General features: G+C 36.7%; 1 protein-coding gene across 4 annotated transcripts; it reads left to right on the forward strand.

Annotated features, from left to right (window-relative positions):
* The first annotated feature begins 1,472 nt into the window (after nt 1–1,472).
* Nucleotides 1,473–14,601, forward strand: LOC132173724 (probable sodium/metabolite cotransporter BASS1, chloroplastic). Of its 4 annotated transcripts, none has more exons than XR_009439343.1 (8): nt 1,473–2,785; nt 6,431–6,524; nt 6,619–6,652; nt 6,766–6,820; nt 7,262–7,345; nt 7,422–7,709; nt 12,235–12,766; nt 14,164–14,253. XR_009439343.1 is itself a non-coding variant. In XM_059585309.1 (8 exons), exons 1-7 carry the CDS (start codon nt 2,201–2,203, stop codon nt 14,311–14,313), a joined length of 1,290 nt encoding a protein of 429 aa, XP_059441292.1. In that variant the 5' UTR covers nt 1,474–2,200; the 3' UTR covers nt 14,314–14,329; nt 14,552–14,601. The 4 variants fall into 4 exon arrangements, 3 of the variants coding, with proteins under 3 accessions (XP_059441292.1, XP_059441291.1, XP_059441290.1); XM_059585309.1 differs by lacking the exon at nt 12,235–12,766 and adding an exon at nt 14,552–14,601 and having other exon boundaries at nt 1,474–2,785; nt 14,164–14,329; XM_059585308.1 differs by lacking the exon at nt 12,235–12,766 and adding an exon at nt 14,552–14,601 and having other exon boundaries at nt 1,475–2,785; nt 14,164–14,316.
* Nucleotides 14,602–16,799: the final 2,198 nt, after the last annotated feature.

The following is a 16,799-nucleotide window of genomic DNA, read 5'->3' on the forward strand; positions in this document are numbered from 1 at the left end:
ATAATGACAATGTATTTTTAATTTTAATAAAATGACAAAATTACTCTTACTAAAATAAAAATAAAAATGTTAAAATTTATTTTTTTTTTTTTTCAAATTTTAAGGGTATTTTTGTCTTATTGAAAATTTTAGATAGGTAATTTCATTATTTCGCTAGCATTGAAGGGTATATTATCATTGTTTTGGTAATTTGGGGAATAAATTGTAATAATTGATAGTTTTTGGGGTAGATTGTTATTGAGGTGGTAGTTTGAAGGGGTTAAGTGGACTTTAATTATCCGTTATATATATATATGAAAAGACTCTAAAAGATCATGCCATGGGAGATTGGGATCCAAAGCAATTAACTGATCAAATTACTAAAAGAAACAGGGCGAACCTTAATAACTCATCGGGTTATAAATGCTAGGGCTGGGTATCGGTCGGTTAGGACCGGTTAATGGGCTTATCGGTCGGTTAACCGATAAGCTATCGGTTAACCAAATCCTAACCAATTACCGACCGATAAGAAGTGTTAACCGAAAATTATCGGTCATATCGGTAATCGGTTAACCGGTCGGTTAAATCGGTTTAGGCTTTTGTGGGCTTTTTATTGGGCTTTTACTGGTTGCTAATTGAGCCAAAAATTAATTGTTTTAGAGGTTCAAATACGTTTTGTTGGGCTAAAGCCTAAAATAGCTTATTAAAAATTAGTTATTTTAGAGCATATTTTTGGTTAAAATACCTTATTGAAGCTTCTTTTTTTTTATTTATTTTTATTTATTTTTTATTTTTATTGATCCACTACAATAATAAATATAAAATTTTAAAAAATTAAAAATTAAAATAGCTTATCGGTCATATCGATTTTTCGATAAAAAATTTTTAACCGACCGATAAGCTTATCGGTATAGAATTTTTAACCGATTACCGACCGATAACTATCGGTTATAGTTAATATCGGTTCGGTTAAAGTTGGTAATCAATAATCGGTTAATCTGTCCGTCCCTAATACATGCCTTCCACCATGAGTAGTATTTTAGTGTAAGTTAATTATTTTACATTTTTATGTGCTATGAGTAATACTAAATATTACATTTTTATTTCATAATTATTTTATAATACTGACCGTGGTCTTACCAATATTAGAATTAGTCTTTGTTAAAAAAAAAAACACTTTTAACCTCGAGTCAATAGTATTTTAGCGGTAATTCAAATTATTTTCAAAATGAGTGTATCTTCTAAAAATTATATTTTTACTTTGTGATGATTCTACAATAATACTAACGTTGTAATTCTAATCAATACTCTTATTAAAAAAGAAAAGCAAAAAACCAAAGATTGTTTAGGATTTTTCACGTGTAGAGGGAGAAATGCTGCAATGCAATCAAAAGACGACAATAATATTAAAATGAAAAAAAATTCAATTCTCTCTCTCCTGTCGGATTTCTATGAGAAGAAACCCATGCTGGTTAACCCAACCTCGGTTGATCAGCCTTTTTATTTTTTATTTTTTTAAAAAAGTGAGGGAAAGATAATCACAGAGAGAGAGAGGGACGAAGAGATGAGAGATTGAGAGAGAGTGTGCTTGAGGGAGAGTTACAGAGAAGGAGAGACAGAACAGACAGGTTGATCAGCCTTTTTATTAGGGAATCAGAGAGAGGGACGAAGAGATGAGAGATTGAATTTTTTGGAGGGACAATGAGATTCAGAGAAGATGGGCTCCGATTTATTTATTTATTTTTTTGAAGGAGAAGCCACCCAAGGGGCGGCGAGCCGCCACCCCCGCCCGCCCTTCGTCTCTCTTTCTCTCTACAGCTCCCTTTCACTCTCCAATCTCTCTGAATCTCATTGTCCATCTTCTCTGTTCTGTCTCTCCTTCTCTGTAACTCTCCCTCAAGCTCACTCTCTCATCTCTTCGTCCCTCTCTCTGTGATTATCTTTTCCTCACTTTTTTTTTTGTTTTTAATAAAAAGGCTGATCAACCCAGGTTGGGCTAACCAGCCTGGGTTCTTCTCATAGGAAGGAAACCGACAGGGGAGAGAGAACTGATTTTTTTTTCATTTTAATATTATTGTCGCGTAGACTTTGATGGGCAAAATGTGGTCTTTTGATTGCTTTGTAGCATTTCTCGATCTCAAGTGGTATGGCCTTTTGAAGTTTGCAAAGCAGCTTGGTACACTGCAAAGTGCAAACTACTCGTAGAGAGAGAGAGAAAAAAATGCAATCTTCACTTTCATGCTCTCATCATGGAAGAATAGGCTTCAGTTTTCAGCAAAACACGAACCCGGCTTGGGCGTACCCACAGAGAAGAGTTCAATCACCACTGTTTCTCATCCTTCGTTCCACCAGACCTTACACTTCACCAGCTTCTTCTTCTGTTCAACTTGCGCTGAGATCACCTCATTTTCAATCACAACCACCCCCACCAAACAAACCAACTTGGACCCCATCCACAGCTTTCATTCCACATCCAGAAGTCATCGATGGGCCAGCCTCAAGATTCCCTCCACTTCGTTGCGGCGTTTCATCGAACAGCTATAGCACCAATGGCGCTCGGAGTTTCCGGGATTGGATTGAGCTCATTGGCGAAGCTGTTTCGACTGCATTTCCCATATGGGTAGCACTGGGATGCCTATTGGGGCTTATCAAGCCAAGCTCCTTCAATTGGGTTCAGCCCAAGTGGACCATTGTTGGCATAACCTTGACCATGCTTGGTATGGGCATGACGCTTACTCTCGACGATCTCCGTGGCGCTCTGGCTATGCCCAAACAGTTACTATCAGGCTTTTTGCTGCAGTACTCGGTCAGTTTTATGCTCTCATTCATTTTTCTCTCCTCTTAAAGTAGTTTTTGTTCCCGAATGTTATTGGATGAATTTATTCCATCTTCAATATCTTTGAAAAGGAGCTCGATTAAGGTCATAAGTTATGTGAACAAGAGAGAATTAAATCTAAAGGTGATAAGAGACAAGAATAGAAAACAAAATCTTTCAAATTCTGCAATTACATTCCCATGAGAATATCAAGACGCTTAACTATAACATTGCTGAATATCCCAGAATTTAGACACTGTGTAAATCAGGCAATTAGAATGCAAGTGTTGTTGCAAATCAAAAAGCTGTTGCTAACCCATTCTCCAATTTTAAGTTTGTACTGCCTGATTCTATATTAAACTGAGAAGAATAAATACTACAGATGATCTTAGCCAAAAGGTCGAGAAAGGTATGTACGGCATGATACTCTAGCCCTTATACCCTAGTGTTAGGCTATACTTATAATCTTTTACGCATTAGATTGATCTGTGAATCTTTGTGTTGCAAATGTCTTGGGAAAGCTCCTAGATTACCTGGGCATGAGGATAAACTACTTAACCCATCAGGGGTAAAAGCTCTTGGATTACTCAATAACTGGTTTTGGCGGGTGGGGTCAATTACCCGTAGGAGTTTAATTAACGGTGAGGATTGTTGTATAGTATGCGTTTGCGACGTGCAATTAATCTGAGTAAAGTTTTCCTACGTTATCAAAAAAAAAAAAAAAAATGTCTTGGGAAATTCTTGCTTTGGCATGTCACAATGTAATCGCTCAAATATCATTCAAACCTTGAGGTTGAGTTTGAACTTATATCCTTGGAGTGTTTCCTGGACAGGTATATGGTGTCTTCATCAGATTTTGGAGTCAAGGCCATCCAAGGAAATGGTCAATATCCTTTAAAAATATACTCAATTTTATAATTCATTCCTCGTTGTAGATCAAGTCACATCTTTCCTCTGAATGGTTTCTCGACTACCCTGCATGTGCATGGGGGAATATAAGAATTTTATGTTCTCTAATGTCGGGAGGTGCTTCTTCTAAAATCAAAAGAATGATGGATTTTTACTCCATTCATGGGAGGCATTGTTAGTCCAATCAACTCTTCCAATATCTATCCATCATTCCAAGCTTATTGTTGGTGCTCATGCTCCCCTTACCGTTGTCAACATGCCGCATCCTATCAACTAGAATCTTTCTAGTGCACTTGTAATCCCAAGACAAACTAGCATGTAGATGTTCATGATTTGGAAGTGGTTGCCGACTGGCACTCATCTTGATGGCTGTAAAACTGTAGACTTGATGCCCCATCTACAATTCTGACTAGTTGAATCCATCCATCTTCTTCCATAGATGACCTTGATACGCTAGTAAAACTGGCATCCACTTTCTTTCCCAGTTCTGGGAACTAGAAACTTGGTTTGAGGGATCTCCTTTATTCAACCCTCTTAGTTGGCCATCTAGTCAATTTGCATCTTCATGGCATATTGGCATTATGCAGATTAGAAGAGTTCTAGACTTTCCATATGTTGAAGAGAGGCTATCTAATGCAGATACTTCTAGATAGGTGACATATCCATATCAAAGATGCACTGGTTACTTCTGATATATTTTAAATATTTCCTTATATGCATCTATTCTTTTGGATGCTTTTGATTTAGGGAAAATACAAAAGTTTCACCTTGCTTTTTGAGCCATTATCAAAAAGCTACTTGTGGTTTCAATTTCATCGACTTGCTTCATTTGCTTTGTGTCATTATCAAATAACTTCTTCAGCCCAATTCCACATAGATTTGTCCTTTTTTTTTTTTCTTTTTTTTTTCTTTTTTTGATTCGTTACAATATTATGTTTATCCCAAACAAAAGAATTGCTAAAAAAAGAAAAAGAAAAACAGAACAAAAGAAGGCTCCCTTTGTGAAGGGGTGGAGGTTTGGAGCCTCGACCCCTCTGGAAGGGGGTGGGTTAAGGTTGTGGAGGGCCTCAATGACGCATCCCTCTCATAGAGGGGGTGGAGGGGCTGTGACCCATCCCTTTGGTGAGGAGTGAATATTGCGTAAAGCTTCCATGACCCACCCCTTGCAAAGGGGTTCTCTTTTTTCTTTTCTGTTTTGTTTTGTTTTGTGTTGTTTGTTTTTGCTTTTTATGGTAAGTTTTTAAAATATAAATGTAATTTTATAAGGGTTCTGTAAAACAAAATGGATGAACTCTATACAGAATCAGATAGGGGGATATTCTTATAACAATCCAATGCACACAAAGCATTAGCAAATTGATAAAAGTGAAACCTTGAGGAGTATTTTGATAATGGCTGAAAAGTACATGGCGTATTTCTTTCCCTTTAAATTAAGTATCCTATACACCTAGAGCATTAGGATATGATCTTTTCTTGAGGAGAATAAGAATCTAAATGTACATGCAATATCAGAAGGGCTTTTGACTTCTTTTTATTTTTTTTTATTTTTTTATTTTATTTTTAATTTTAGATATTGCATGATTAAACTATTACACCATAATACCATAAAGTATATTATGTATGGGACAAAACTCGACAGTGGGTTAAGAAATAATTTTGAGTTCGAACTCTTACTCTACAGTTTTCTTCCCACTTTTAAGTTATATATTCTATATGTTCGGTCTCACTTGTTGAGGGAGAATTTGAGCCTATGGGGGAGTGGTGATTTAACACTTGTCATATTTTGTCCTTTTGTTTCAATAGTTGTTTCACCAATCAATCCATATCCCATCTTTCTTGTGTCCTTACTCATGCTTGCTATGAATAAGGTTATTTGTGGTAGCAATCACAAAATGACACAAATGGAGGTACTTCATCAATGAGGGTTTCCCAAGCACTTGAAGGAAGTGCTGAATTGACATATGGTCTTTTAATTTTTCTTAAAATAGTTTTAATTTTATTTTATTCTTGTCTCTAAAGGGGTTCCAGTTGGACAATGACACAGAGAGCCAGAGAGGGAGGGTATTTGCATTATTTGCTTCTTCAGTAGCTATGTTGCGTCTTATGTGAATTATGCTCCTATAAATTCTCTCTTGTGTGTCTCATTGATCTTTTCTACGAATTTCCACTTCCATCGCTCTAGCTCAATTCCATAAGCCATCTGATGTCAACTTATTCCTGAAAGTTCACTCATAATTTGCAGTCCAGTTTAAGAAATTGGAACTTATATGTTAGAATCGTTGCCCCTGTGAATTTGGACAATGAATCCTCTTTTATTTTTTTGGGCTAAGCCTGGGCAATGGGTCCTGACTCCACTTGGCTCCAATACTCCTCTAATACAACTTGAATCAACCACTGATGGTGCTTAATCTTTTATGTCAACTGTATCAGCTGAATACTTTCATTTCTTTGCAGACAACTACGCACAAGTAGACTGGCATATAATACCAAACTTTCACATAAATTTATGGGCATACTGGCCATCTAAACTGCTTCAATATTTTCAAAAGTTCAATGCCATACTTTTTACTCCAATACTATTTTCTTCTTGGCAAAGGCCAAAGTAGAACTTTTAGTAAGATTGTATTCTATTTTAAAGTAGAAATTAGGGGTTGGGATTTTGTTCATTTCAGTTTGTTATCTCCTAATATGATTGTAAAAGAAAGCACAATGGTTGACTTTTTGCAGGTGATGCCATTATCAGGGTTTCTTGTGAGCAAGCTTTTAAATCTGCCACCCTATTATGCAGCTGGTTTAATATTGGTTGGTTGCTGCCCAGGGGGTATGCATTTATTAGTCTGTCCTAATGTTACTTTTCAATTTCACTCTCGTTGCCCCTCATATATATATATATATATATATATATTTGGTTGCAGGAACAGCAAGTAACATTGTCACTTACATTGCACGGTTTGTCAAATTCTCCAAGATTGTATCATTGAATTTTTCTGTTTTGTTTTTTTTTTTTTCCTCCTCATGTATGCCATGGCCAGACATTCTGATGACCTTTTTTGTTTTTCCAGTGGAAATGTGGCACTTTCGGTGTTGATGACAGCAGCTAGTACTTTAGCAGCTGTGGTTAGTAAATTAGCGTTGTTGTCTTTGCCTGTTTTTTTTTTTTTTTGGGGTGGGGTGGGTGATATATGGATGGAGCTTTATATGCCTCGTTATACAAATGAAATGTTGGGTGTAAACAGAGTTTTTGAGGTAGCATAGTGTGAACACCATCTCAAACAATGTGCAGTCAATTTTATTTCTTTTTGGCCAGTTAAAAGTTGTGATAACAAAAAGTCCTCTCCCTATCAAATAAGAATATAAACTATCAATTAAATCCTTACCTGTTCAGCTTTGTTGATATCAACCATATCACACAAAAGGTTTTGAGTCGGGACATTTGAAGTAGAGGAATATTTTACCTTTCAGTAATGCGTCAATTTAATTCAAACCCAGTGCCCCCTTACACCATTTTCTTTCTGTGATGGATAGTATCTCATCTTTTCTTTTCCTTCCACTTTGCAGTTCATGACCCCATTTCTCACAGCCAAACTTGCTGGGCAATATGTTGCAGTAGATGCAATTGGGCTACTACTCTCAACACTTCAGGTGTGATTTCCTGCGTGAGTGTTATCCTAAGTTTTTGTTGTCATCAGTGGTATCAATTTAGGTGCCATGAATACAGGTTGTGCTTCTTCCTGTGCTAGCTGGTGCATTTTTAAATCAGTATTTCCAAGGCCTGGTTAAATTTATTTCCCCTGTGATGCCACCCATTGCTGTTGCAACTGTAGCTGTTTTATGTGGAAATGCAATTGCTCAGAGTGCTTCTGCAATTCTTATGTCTGGTAGACAAGTGGTGCTAGCTGCATCTCTGCTTCATGCATCTGGATTTTTCTTTGGTTACATACTTTCTAGGATGCTTGGGATTGATGTGTCATCATCAAGGACAATCTCTATTGAGGTTGGCATGCAGGTAAGCAATTCATATACCGAAGAAGTTCCTTTTTGTTCATCCAGTGATTGTTGACAACATTCCAATGCTAGAAAACCCATTATTTTCCATTTATTTCCTGATTTTTTTAATAAGTAATTGAATTTTATTAAAAAGTGAAAGGATGTAATTCAAGTACATAGAAAGTATACAAGCTAGAAAAAGAAAAAAGATCAAGAAAATCATTGAAGCTAGTAATATGAAGGAACTCAAAGGCACACAACAAAAAGTAAGACATGATCATCTTCCACACTACTACCCATTGAGAATAGCCACGCTGCCATTTTCAGCAAGTGGAGAGATTCACTACTCGCCTAGGTATGATCCACTTTAAACCATAGAGGCCGAAGATAGAACTCCAAAAGGCATAAGCAATCTCACAATGGAGCAGGAGGTAATCTACAGATTTCTCATTCTTCTTGCACATGCAATACCAATCTACCACTATGAAATATCGTTTTCTTAAGTTATCTAATGTGAGGATTTTCCCTAAAGTGGTTGACCAAACAAAGAACGTGACTCTCAAGAGAACCTTATTTTGCCAAATACTCCTCTAAGGGGAGGGGTCATTGTCATGGGGAATAAGGACATTATAGAACGATTTAATATCAAACAATCCTCTCTTGGAAGGCCCTACACAAGTTGTTCTAACCGCCTCGTCTTAGTTTGAAAGAATACAACAATTTTGAAAAATGTAATGAAGATATCAACCTCCCAATCATGCGCCGCTCTGAAAAATTAATGTTCTACTGATGAGAGTCATTGGAAAGGTGTAAACAATGTACCATGAAAGCGTTTTGAAACGAGCTAAGCTGAATAAATCCAAAACTGCTACCTTAAGGTGCTTCTCCGCACACAATACATCATGTCAAAATTTTTCCTTAGATCCATCCCCCTCCTTGAATCTAGTGTATCTAGAGTGATCCCCCCAACCCTTCGTAATAAATTTCCATAAACAAACCCCATACGGCCAATTAACCTCACTAGAACACCACCCAACCAATGAGCTTTAGCTCAAATGGTACTTCCTCCCTTTGTAGCAAGGTGGAGGGTGAGGATGGGTTAAAGTCCCACCGGGTGCGTGTGTAACTTACTAATCAAAAAAATAAAATAAAAAACACCACCCACCCCACAAGCTACCATATTTACAATCCACTACTGCTATCCACAAAGTCCTCTCTAAAGCATAGTGCCATAACCATTTTTCCAAGAGAACATGATTTAATAGAATTAAATTTCTCACCCCCAACTCTCTCCATTAGAAATTGGAGAACACTCCTTTAATTTGGAATGCTCCTTTAATTTTGAAGCTAGAAGCAGTGGCTCTAGTTAGCGTAAAGGCAAGACTTCTTTGCGGGTTTAGGGCTTCTTTGGGGTGTAGGGGTTTGTTTTGCGGGTTTAGGGCTTCTTTGAGTTTTAGGGTTCTTTCATGGGGTCTTTTTTTTATTTTTTATTTTATTTTTCCCAGTGTTCTCCCCTCTGCGCTTTTGATATGCAATATTACTTATCAAAAAAAAAAAAAAATTGGAGAACAATACTTAGAACAACTCACTAAGTGAAATTTGAACTTTTCACCAATACTTCCCCACAGGAAATCTCATCGTAACTGCTCAATGCGATTTGCAACGCTGGTATGGATGGTAAAGAGGGACAAGGAGGCAAATTAGACAAGGTGCTCTTGATCAAAGTAATCCTACCACCCTTGGACAAATACAACCTCTTCCAACCAGCCAAACAAAGCTCAATCTTCTCATTGATGTCATCCCAAATAGATATGGCTTTAAAGGAGCTCTCAACGGAAGACCAAGATACTTCAAAAGCAAGTAGGAAATCCGGCAACCCAAAATGCAAGCCCAACCTTCTACACTATTGACATTTCTGATGAGGCGAAAATCTTTAATATCAAGGGCCCCTGATTTTTTCAGAATAAGAATGATAAAAATGGCATTAAGGTTTGTTTTTTTAAAAACTTGCCTCTAGCATGGAAATCATGGAAGACCTTCATTAAATCATCCTTAAGAACATCCCAGCAAGCTTGGAAGAATGCCATAGAAAAACTGTCAGGACCTTATCACTATTCAAGGCTTTCACAACCTCATAGATCTCACCCTCCTCAAACACTCTCTCCAACCAATTAGCCTCTACCTTCCTAATGGAGTCAAAAGAAAGTCATCCAGCTTCTGCCAGCTGAATTGCTCAGCATACAAACTATTTTTTTATAGGTAAAGGAAATTCATTAGACACGCAAAGAGGTGCAATCCAAGTACATAAGAAGTATAGAAAAGAAAACACCCAGCAAATCAAGAATAAGAAAAAAAGAGAACAAAAATCTGCATAGCTAGAGACACGGGGTAAAGCAGTTGCAAAGCTCCACTGAAATAAGGTTTTGACAAGACAAGTTCGTAGTAGATTCACACTTGTTCTCTCTTGATCATTGAAGCTTCAAGTGTTCCTTTCTCCCCAAATGCACCAAAATAAGAACGGAGGAATTGAATTTCAAACAATAATGCTATCATGTTGGCCGACCCCCCTATTCCAACACGCTAAAAGGTCCACCACCCGTTTAGGTATACCGCACTCTACCCCAAACATCTGAAAAACCATAATCCACAGCTCTCTAGTGACATCAGAATGAAGAAAAAGATGATCTGGAGTTTCCTCACTCTTTTTACACATACAATACCAATTTATTACTATGATGTGACGCTTACAGAGATTATCCAAAGTGAGAATTTTTCCAAGGAAAGTTGTCCACATAAAGAAAGCCAACTTCAAAAGAACCTTACTCCTCTAAACGCTCTTCCAAGGGAAAGAGGAAACACTGTTAGGTAGAAGAACCTTATAAAAAGTTTTGACATCAAAAGATCCTTTTAAGGGCATCCAACATAGGCTATCATCACCCTCTCGAACCACTCTAGCGGAATACAAAACATTGAAGAAAGAGGAGATGGAGTCCACCTCCCAATTATGCACCAACTTGTGAAGTTAATGTCCCAATGAGTTGTATTATTACTAATGCTCCCAAGGTCAACCACCATTGCATCCCTATTCCGGGCAAGACATAATAATTCCGGTAAAGAAACCTTCAAAGGACGATCTCCACACCATATATCATGCAAGAACCTAGTATGCGAGCCATCACCCATTTCCACACTAGTAAAATTATAGAAGATATCCCAGCCCTCCTAATGTGTTTCTAAAGGCTCACCCCATAAGCACCACTGACCCCCTCAGTACACCAACCCCCTTATCCCCAATCCAGCGCTAAAAAGCCTCTCTCCACACCAAACCTCCACAACCATTTACCAAAAAGTGCCTAATTGAATGTACACAAGCTCCTGTTCCCTAACCCTCCAACATGGATAGGAGAGAAAACCTTCTTCTAATTAACAAGATGGAATTTCGGCTCATCATCCAAACCTCTCCTCAAAAATCCCTCTACAATTTTTCTGACCAATTAGCAACACTAATCGGGATAGGGAAACGGGAGAGAAAATAGGTAGGAAGGTTGGACAGAGTGCTCTTAATCAATGTTACTCGACCACCCTTAGACAAGTAAAGTCTTTTCCAAACGGCTAATTTTCTCTCTATTTTCTTAATGATAGAATCCTAGACAGACTTAACCTTTAATTGGAGCACCCAAAAGAAGACCCAAATATTTCAAAGGCAAGGAAGAAATCCTACAACCCAGAATATGAGCCAACCCACTCATATTGAGCACGTTACCCACATGAACCAACTCCGATTTAGCCAAGTTAGTCTTCAAAACAAAGGCAACTTCAAAACAAAGTGTTCATGTTATTGTAATGAATAGATGTTGCATGTGTAAGAGAAGTGAGAAGATGATGGACCATCTTCTTCTTCATTGCGAGGTAGCTTCTGCTTTGTGGAGTACTATTTTGGGTCGTTTTGGGATGTCTTGGGTGATGCCTAGATGGATTTTCGAGTTGTTTGCCAATTGGTGGTCTGCTGGGAGGAGGGGGAGTACTTCGGTTTGAAAGATGGTGCCTACTTGCCTTTTTTGGTGTTTATGGAGGGAGAGGAATAATAGGTGCTTTGAGGACTTGGAGAGGTCCACGGAGGACATTTTATCCTATTATTTTTATACTTTGTATCTTTGGACTATAGCTTTTGTGTCCCTGTTATCGATTAGCTTTGATGATTTTCTTGTTCACTTTTTCCTCTCTAGTTAGGTGATCCCTGTTGTATACTCCTTGTGTACTTTGTGGCACCTTACGCTTTTAATAAGACTAATTATTACTTACTAAAAAAAAAGGATGACACATCTCAGATATCGCATATGGTCTGGAGCAATCTCACACCTGTAACGATTAATTTTATTTTATTTTCTCTTCATTTTTGTTGAATATTGAGTGATAAAAACCTTGGCTTCCTATCATCAATGCAAGATCCTTTCTTACTAATTTGTTCTTTTCTTTCTATTTCCGTTGAGTCCATTAAATAAATAAATAAATAGCAGCCAATCTGATTACCTCATTTATTTCAGAATTAAAAATGAAAAAAGAAGCAACCGAACAATTGGTGTTGTGCGAGGGATGTGTCGTTTGTGAAAAGTGGTGCTAAGTTCGTATTAGGTGGTGTCGTTGTGCGACACTATTTGTTTGCCATTGGTGGTGGCTATGCGACGGGGGTTGTTCGTGGTGGGACAGTGAGTGTGGGTGTTGCAATGAGTGGCGAGTCATACATGGGTGGCCATTTGGTGGTGTTGCAAGTTTGGTGATGTGGTGGTCTGTGCATGGCAGCATGAAGGGTGACCTACAAAGCAGCAGTCATGCGGAGGTGACCGTGCGCGATGCAATCATCGTGCATGGCGGCGCGAACTGGTGTTCATGCGTGCATGCGTTGTATGTGGTGGTTCGTGTGTCGTGCATGGACGAGGTGACTGTGCTCGTGTTTGGCTGTGTGAAGAGGCTATCTTCCGGGCCGGTGGCTGTGTGTGGCGTCATGAAGTGATGAGCCATGCGTGAGTTGTAGGAAGAAGAATACCATTTGGTGCGTAGTAAAGAGTGCGTATCTAGGTTGGTATACTAAACCTATCATTATTCAGAACAAGATTAGTGGTTGTTTTGTTCCATGAATAGAACTATTTGGCTATTTATATTGTTTGTTTGGTTGCAAGAATAGGATTTTCCTTGTTCCATTCATGTTTAGTTATAATATTTGAAGTTGTTTGGTTACGGGAATAAGTTGATCTGTATCCCCCTTTTTTTTTTTCTTTTTTTTTTTTTTTTTGTAATTGTAGGATAGTTTTATTTCTCTGAAGAGAAAAAGATTATATATATATATATATGGAGAAAAAGAGAGGGAGAGACTACCAAAAAAAAAAGAAAAAGAAAAGAAAAGGAATTCAAGCACTTTTGGTGTGTATGCCCTTTACATGAAAGCAAAAGATGAATATCTTCCTAAAGTCACGGATTGAGTCGAAGTTCTTCAGCAATTAGAGGAAGTTATTAATGAATCCATCCTACTTGCTATTGGCAAAAAGGACCAAGAATAGAGATCAAGATCACTTGCTAGCTGAATTCCATTAAACACACGTTTCGTAATGATCTTGATCAAGGATTCCTGCGTGTAAACTTAGAAGATCTTGAATCCCATGTTGGATGAGAAGGATAAATGTTTATCCTTAGCAAGTGCAGGGTACATGGTAGATAAAGAACTAGTTGAGGTATCGTCTCTACAATACGATGAAAAAGCAAGTTATCATCCGGTTTGACAAGCTTTGTTGGAAGGGAATTGATTTGACAAAGTCAAATGATTGCAAAGAGGTGTTTTCTTCAAACTGTGAGGGTTAGATGTCTAAGAAGGGTAATGTTAATTCAAAAAAAAATTTGTGTCGCCCTTAGTAAAAGGAGATAGATTTAAAAAATTTCCACTTTTTCCACTTCCACCACACAGCATTCATGAGACATTATCCTTAATGAGGAAAAGGTGGCCGCCATGGGATCAAGGACGTGGATTAGAGACACATTTTGTTAATAATTAACCTTGAGACATGGTTGTTCTGAATGGCTGGGTGATGTTAGGAAACCCTTCATTATTTACTTGATTTCCTTTAATGTTGTCAAATCTGCATTTATTTCTATTTTCAAAATAAGTTTAATTCTTCTTTATTTAAGATTGTAGATTCTGTATGGCCAAACTATCGAAGAAGAATGCAATTTGGTCTTGAGCATATTTGGAGGTTCGATACTCTTGAGAGATAAAGAGTCTCCTATCATCCAAGTGAAGACTTTTAGTCAACTATTCGATTCATTCTGAATGAATAAGGATAGAATCATATTTTAGAATGGTTTGATGGCCAATGTTAAAAAAATTTCGAGTGAACTGGTTGAGCACTAATCTTAGTATTTTGTCTTCACAAAGTTCAGTGTCTCTTATCTGCCTGTCTCTTTTCTGTCTGTTTGTGTTTCAGAACTCAGTGCTTGGAGTAGTTCTTGCTAGTCAGCATTTTGGAAATCCATTGACAGCCGTACCATGTGCAGTCTCCAGTGTCTGTCACTCAATATTTGGTAGTGTCTTGGCAGGAATTTGGCGACGCATGCCCGCCCAGAAGCAGGATTAGAGAGTAATTCTATTTAGTAAACTCTCGACTATCATTCAACTGAAAATTAGGAGTAGTGCAACAAATCCTTTTCGAGTCTTTTTAAGAATGATGTGGTTATTAAAATTACAATTGAGTTTGTGATTAATCATTATTGAATTCTGATCAAATGATGATTTTACTAGTCACGTTATTCTTGGAGGGACTCAAGAGGGACACAAGAGGGACTTCTTTGATTTTGTTATTATTTTTTTGACAGGTTCTGACCCAGTGGCTGATTTTGAATGACATGGGGCTGAATTTTATTGACATGTCATTCAATTATATGATAGTTGTACTTTTGATTATTCAGGATTAAATTTTCATGAATAGTATTGTACTATAGGCTTTGGATAAAATTTGGAATTCTCCTTTTCTTGTCCCAAAGAATATTGCGAATACTTTCTGAAAAAATTAGTCAATAAACACCAGAATTTTGCAGGTGTCCACATTTTATTATGCCAATATGTCCTGGAATCATAAAGGCTGATCAGCCTGTTCTAATTATGCATATTTGAGGGATTTTAACTACGTTTTTTTTTTTTTCTTTTTTTCTTTAAGTCTTTTGTCCCTGTTCATTTTACTTATTTATTTTCTCCCTAGATACTTTATGTCCTTGAATCATATGTGCAAGAACGATGTTCACCAACCAGAATATTTCTTCTTAACTATGATTTTAATGTTACTTATAAAAGAATTGCTTTCAAGTGCCCACCATATCATCGTAGAAGGTGATACATTGGAAATTGTGTATGAATTGCGACACGATAGTTGTTGTTGGAGTATGTACGGCCAACTGGTTGATGAACGTAAAAATTATGTTGAATTGTTTTCAGGCATGGTTTGTAGGGCATATTAATAGAGAAGCCAATGAGACAGCTTATTGTTTAACGAAAACTGCTCTTCACCAATCTTTGGAGCAAGTTCGGATGGAGTATCTAGTCATTATTCAAAATATTATACTTGGAGTACAACATATTTCTTCTTGATTTTTAATTAAAGTATGAAAGATTTTACCCGAACAAAACAAACAAAACGAGTTGGTTACAAGTGTACTCTTATATGGTTGAGATTTTAGAACCATATGCAAAGAAAAAAAAAAAAAAAAAAAAGTTGAGGTTTCATGTCTTGTGACAATAGTATATTTTTAGAATGACATAATTTTTTTTTTTTTTTTTTTGACTTAATTAGTGTCATCTCAGGTAATAAAAGAAAAAAAGGAATTGTTGGAACAATGGAAGGTCTTAGAAAAGAATAGCACGTCTTCTTCCTTGAAAAACTTGATCTACAAGAACAATAGGGATAATTAAAGAAAAAAAAATCTAGTTTTACTGAAAATAGTTGATAATGCATTTATAAAGGTTACAATTCAAATTCACAGTTATAAAAAATTAAAAATATAAATCAACCCTTAAAAGGAAACGAAACATAACAAAAACTGAACAAAAATCTGAATTGTCACTCAAATTTCGTGTTTGTGTTCGAAAACTATTTGAAATGTGATACTTTAGGATATGATCCTAAACATGCTATATGGTTTAAGTACAATCTTAACTATGTGTATCTAAATTTTTGAGCACATTTTCCTTACGCATTGTTTTTCAATGATTATAATCATTGAATAACAACTAATTAGTTTTACCAAAAGTTTGTATCATTTGGTATTAGAGCGAACCACCACATTAAGTATAGGATTAGAAGTAGTTTGTTGAATATGAGATCAAATAGGTTGCAACTTTTGTGGTTGAGTCACAAAGGGGGCAACGTATAGGCTGGATTAAAATTTCTTAAATGAATGGATCTAGTGAATATCAATAAATGAATGGATCCGCCAAAAAAGAAAGGGCTACCATCGGATCAGCACTACAAAAAAACAATTTTTTCCTCACTGGAGTTTTCTGACATGGCGTTTCTGACGTGTGTTGAATGTCAGACGCATAGGAGTCAGGAAATTTTTTTTCCTGACGTGTTACTGTTTAGCACGTCAAGAATTTTCTGATGTGTCAATTTTGGCATGTTAGAAAATTTTCTAACATGTTAAAATATAACACGTCATAAATTTATTGACGTGTCAAAATTGACACGTCAGTAAATTTTAAAAAATTAATTAAAAAAAAATTCTTTTTTTTTTAAATTTTTTCTGGATTTTTTTTTTTCAATTAAAAAATTTATTAATTTAAATTATTTTTTTTTTAGGAAGTTCTCTGCACGGCAGCTCCCTCTTGCGTGATGGAGCTGCCGTGAAGAGAAATTCGTTTCTCTACACCACTCGAGTGGTGTAGAGAAATTCGTTTTTCTGCACCACTCGAGTGGTGCAGAGAAACGAAAATTTTTCTTTGCACCATTAATGGAGCAAAGAAAATTTTTTCGATCTGCACAGCACCTCTCTTCTTTTCTCAATTTTCTCTTTCTCTCTCTTCTTTTCTCCGGCCAGCTCTCCCTTTTCTCTATTTTCTCTCTCTCTCTCT

This window comes from Corylus avellana, chromosome ca3 (genome assembly GCF_901000735.1).
Source record: "Corylus avellana chromosome ca3, CavTom2PMs-1.0".
In the NCBI taxonomy this organism is placed as follows: domain Eukaryota; kingdom Viridiplantae; phylum Streptophyta; class Magnoliopsida; order Fagales; family Betulaceae; genus Corylus; species Corylus avellana.

Coding starts and splice junctions, on each gene's coding strand:
- LOC132173724 (XM_059585309.1), top strand. CDS start 2,201: ATGCAATCTTCACTTTCATGCTCTCATCATGGAAGAATAGGCTTCAGT. Junction 6,653..6,765: donor ATTGTCACTTACATTGCACG/GTTTGTCAAATT, acceptor TTGTTTTTCCAG/TGGAAATGTGGCACTTTCGG. Junction 7,346..7,421: donor TACTACTCTCAACACTTCAG/GTGTGATTTCCT, acceptor CCATGAATACAG/GTTGTGCTTCTTCCTGTGCT.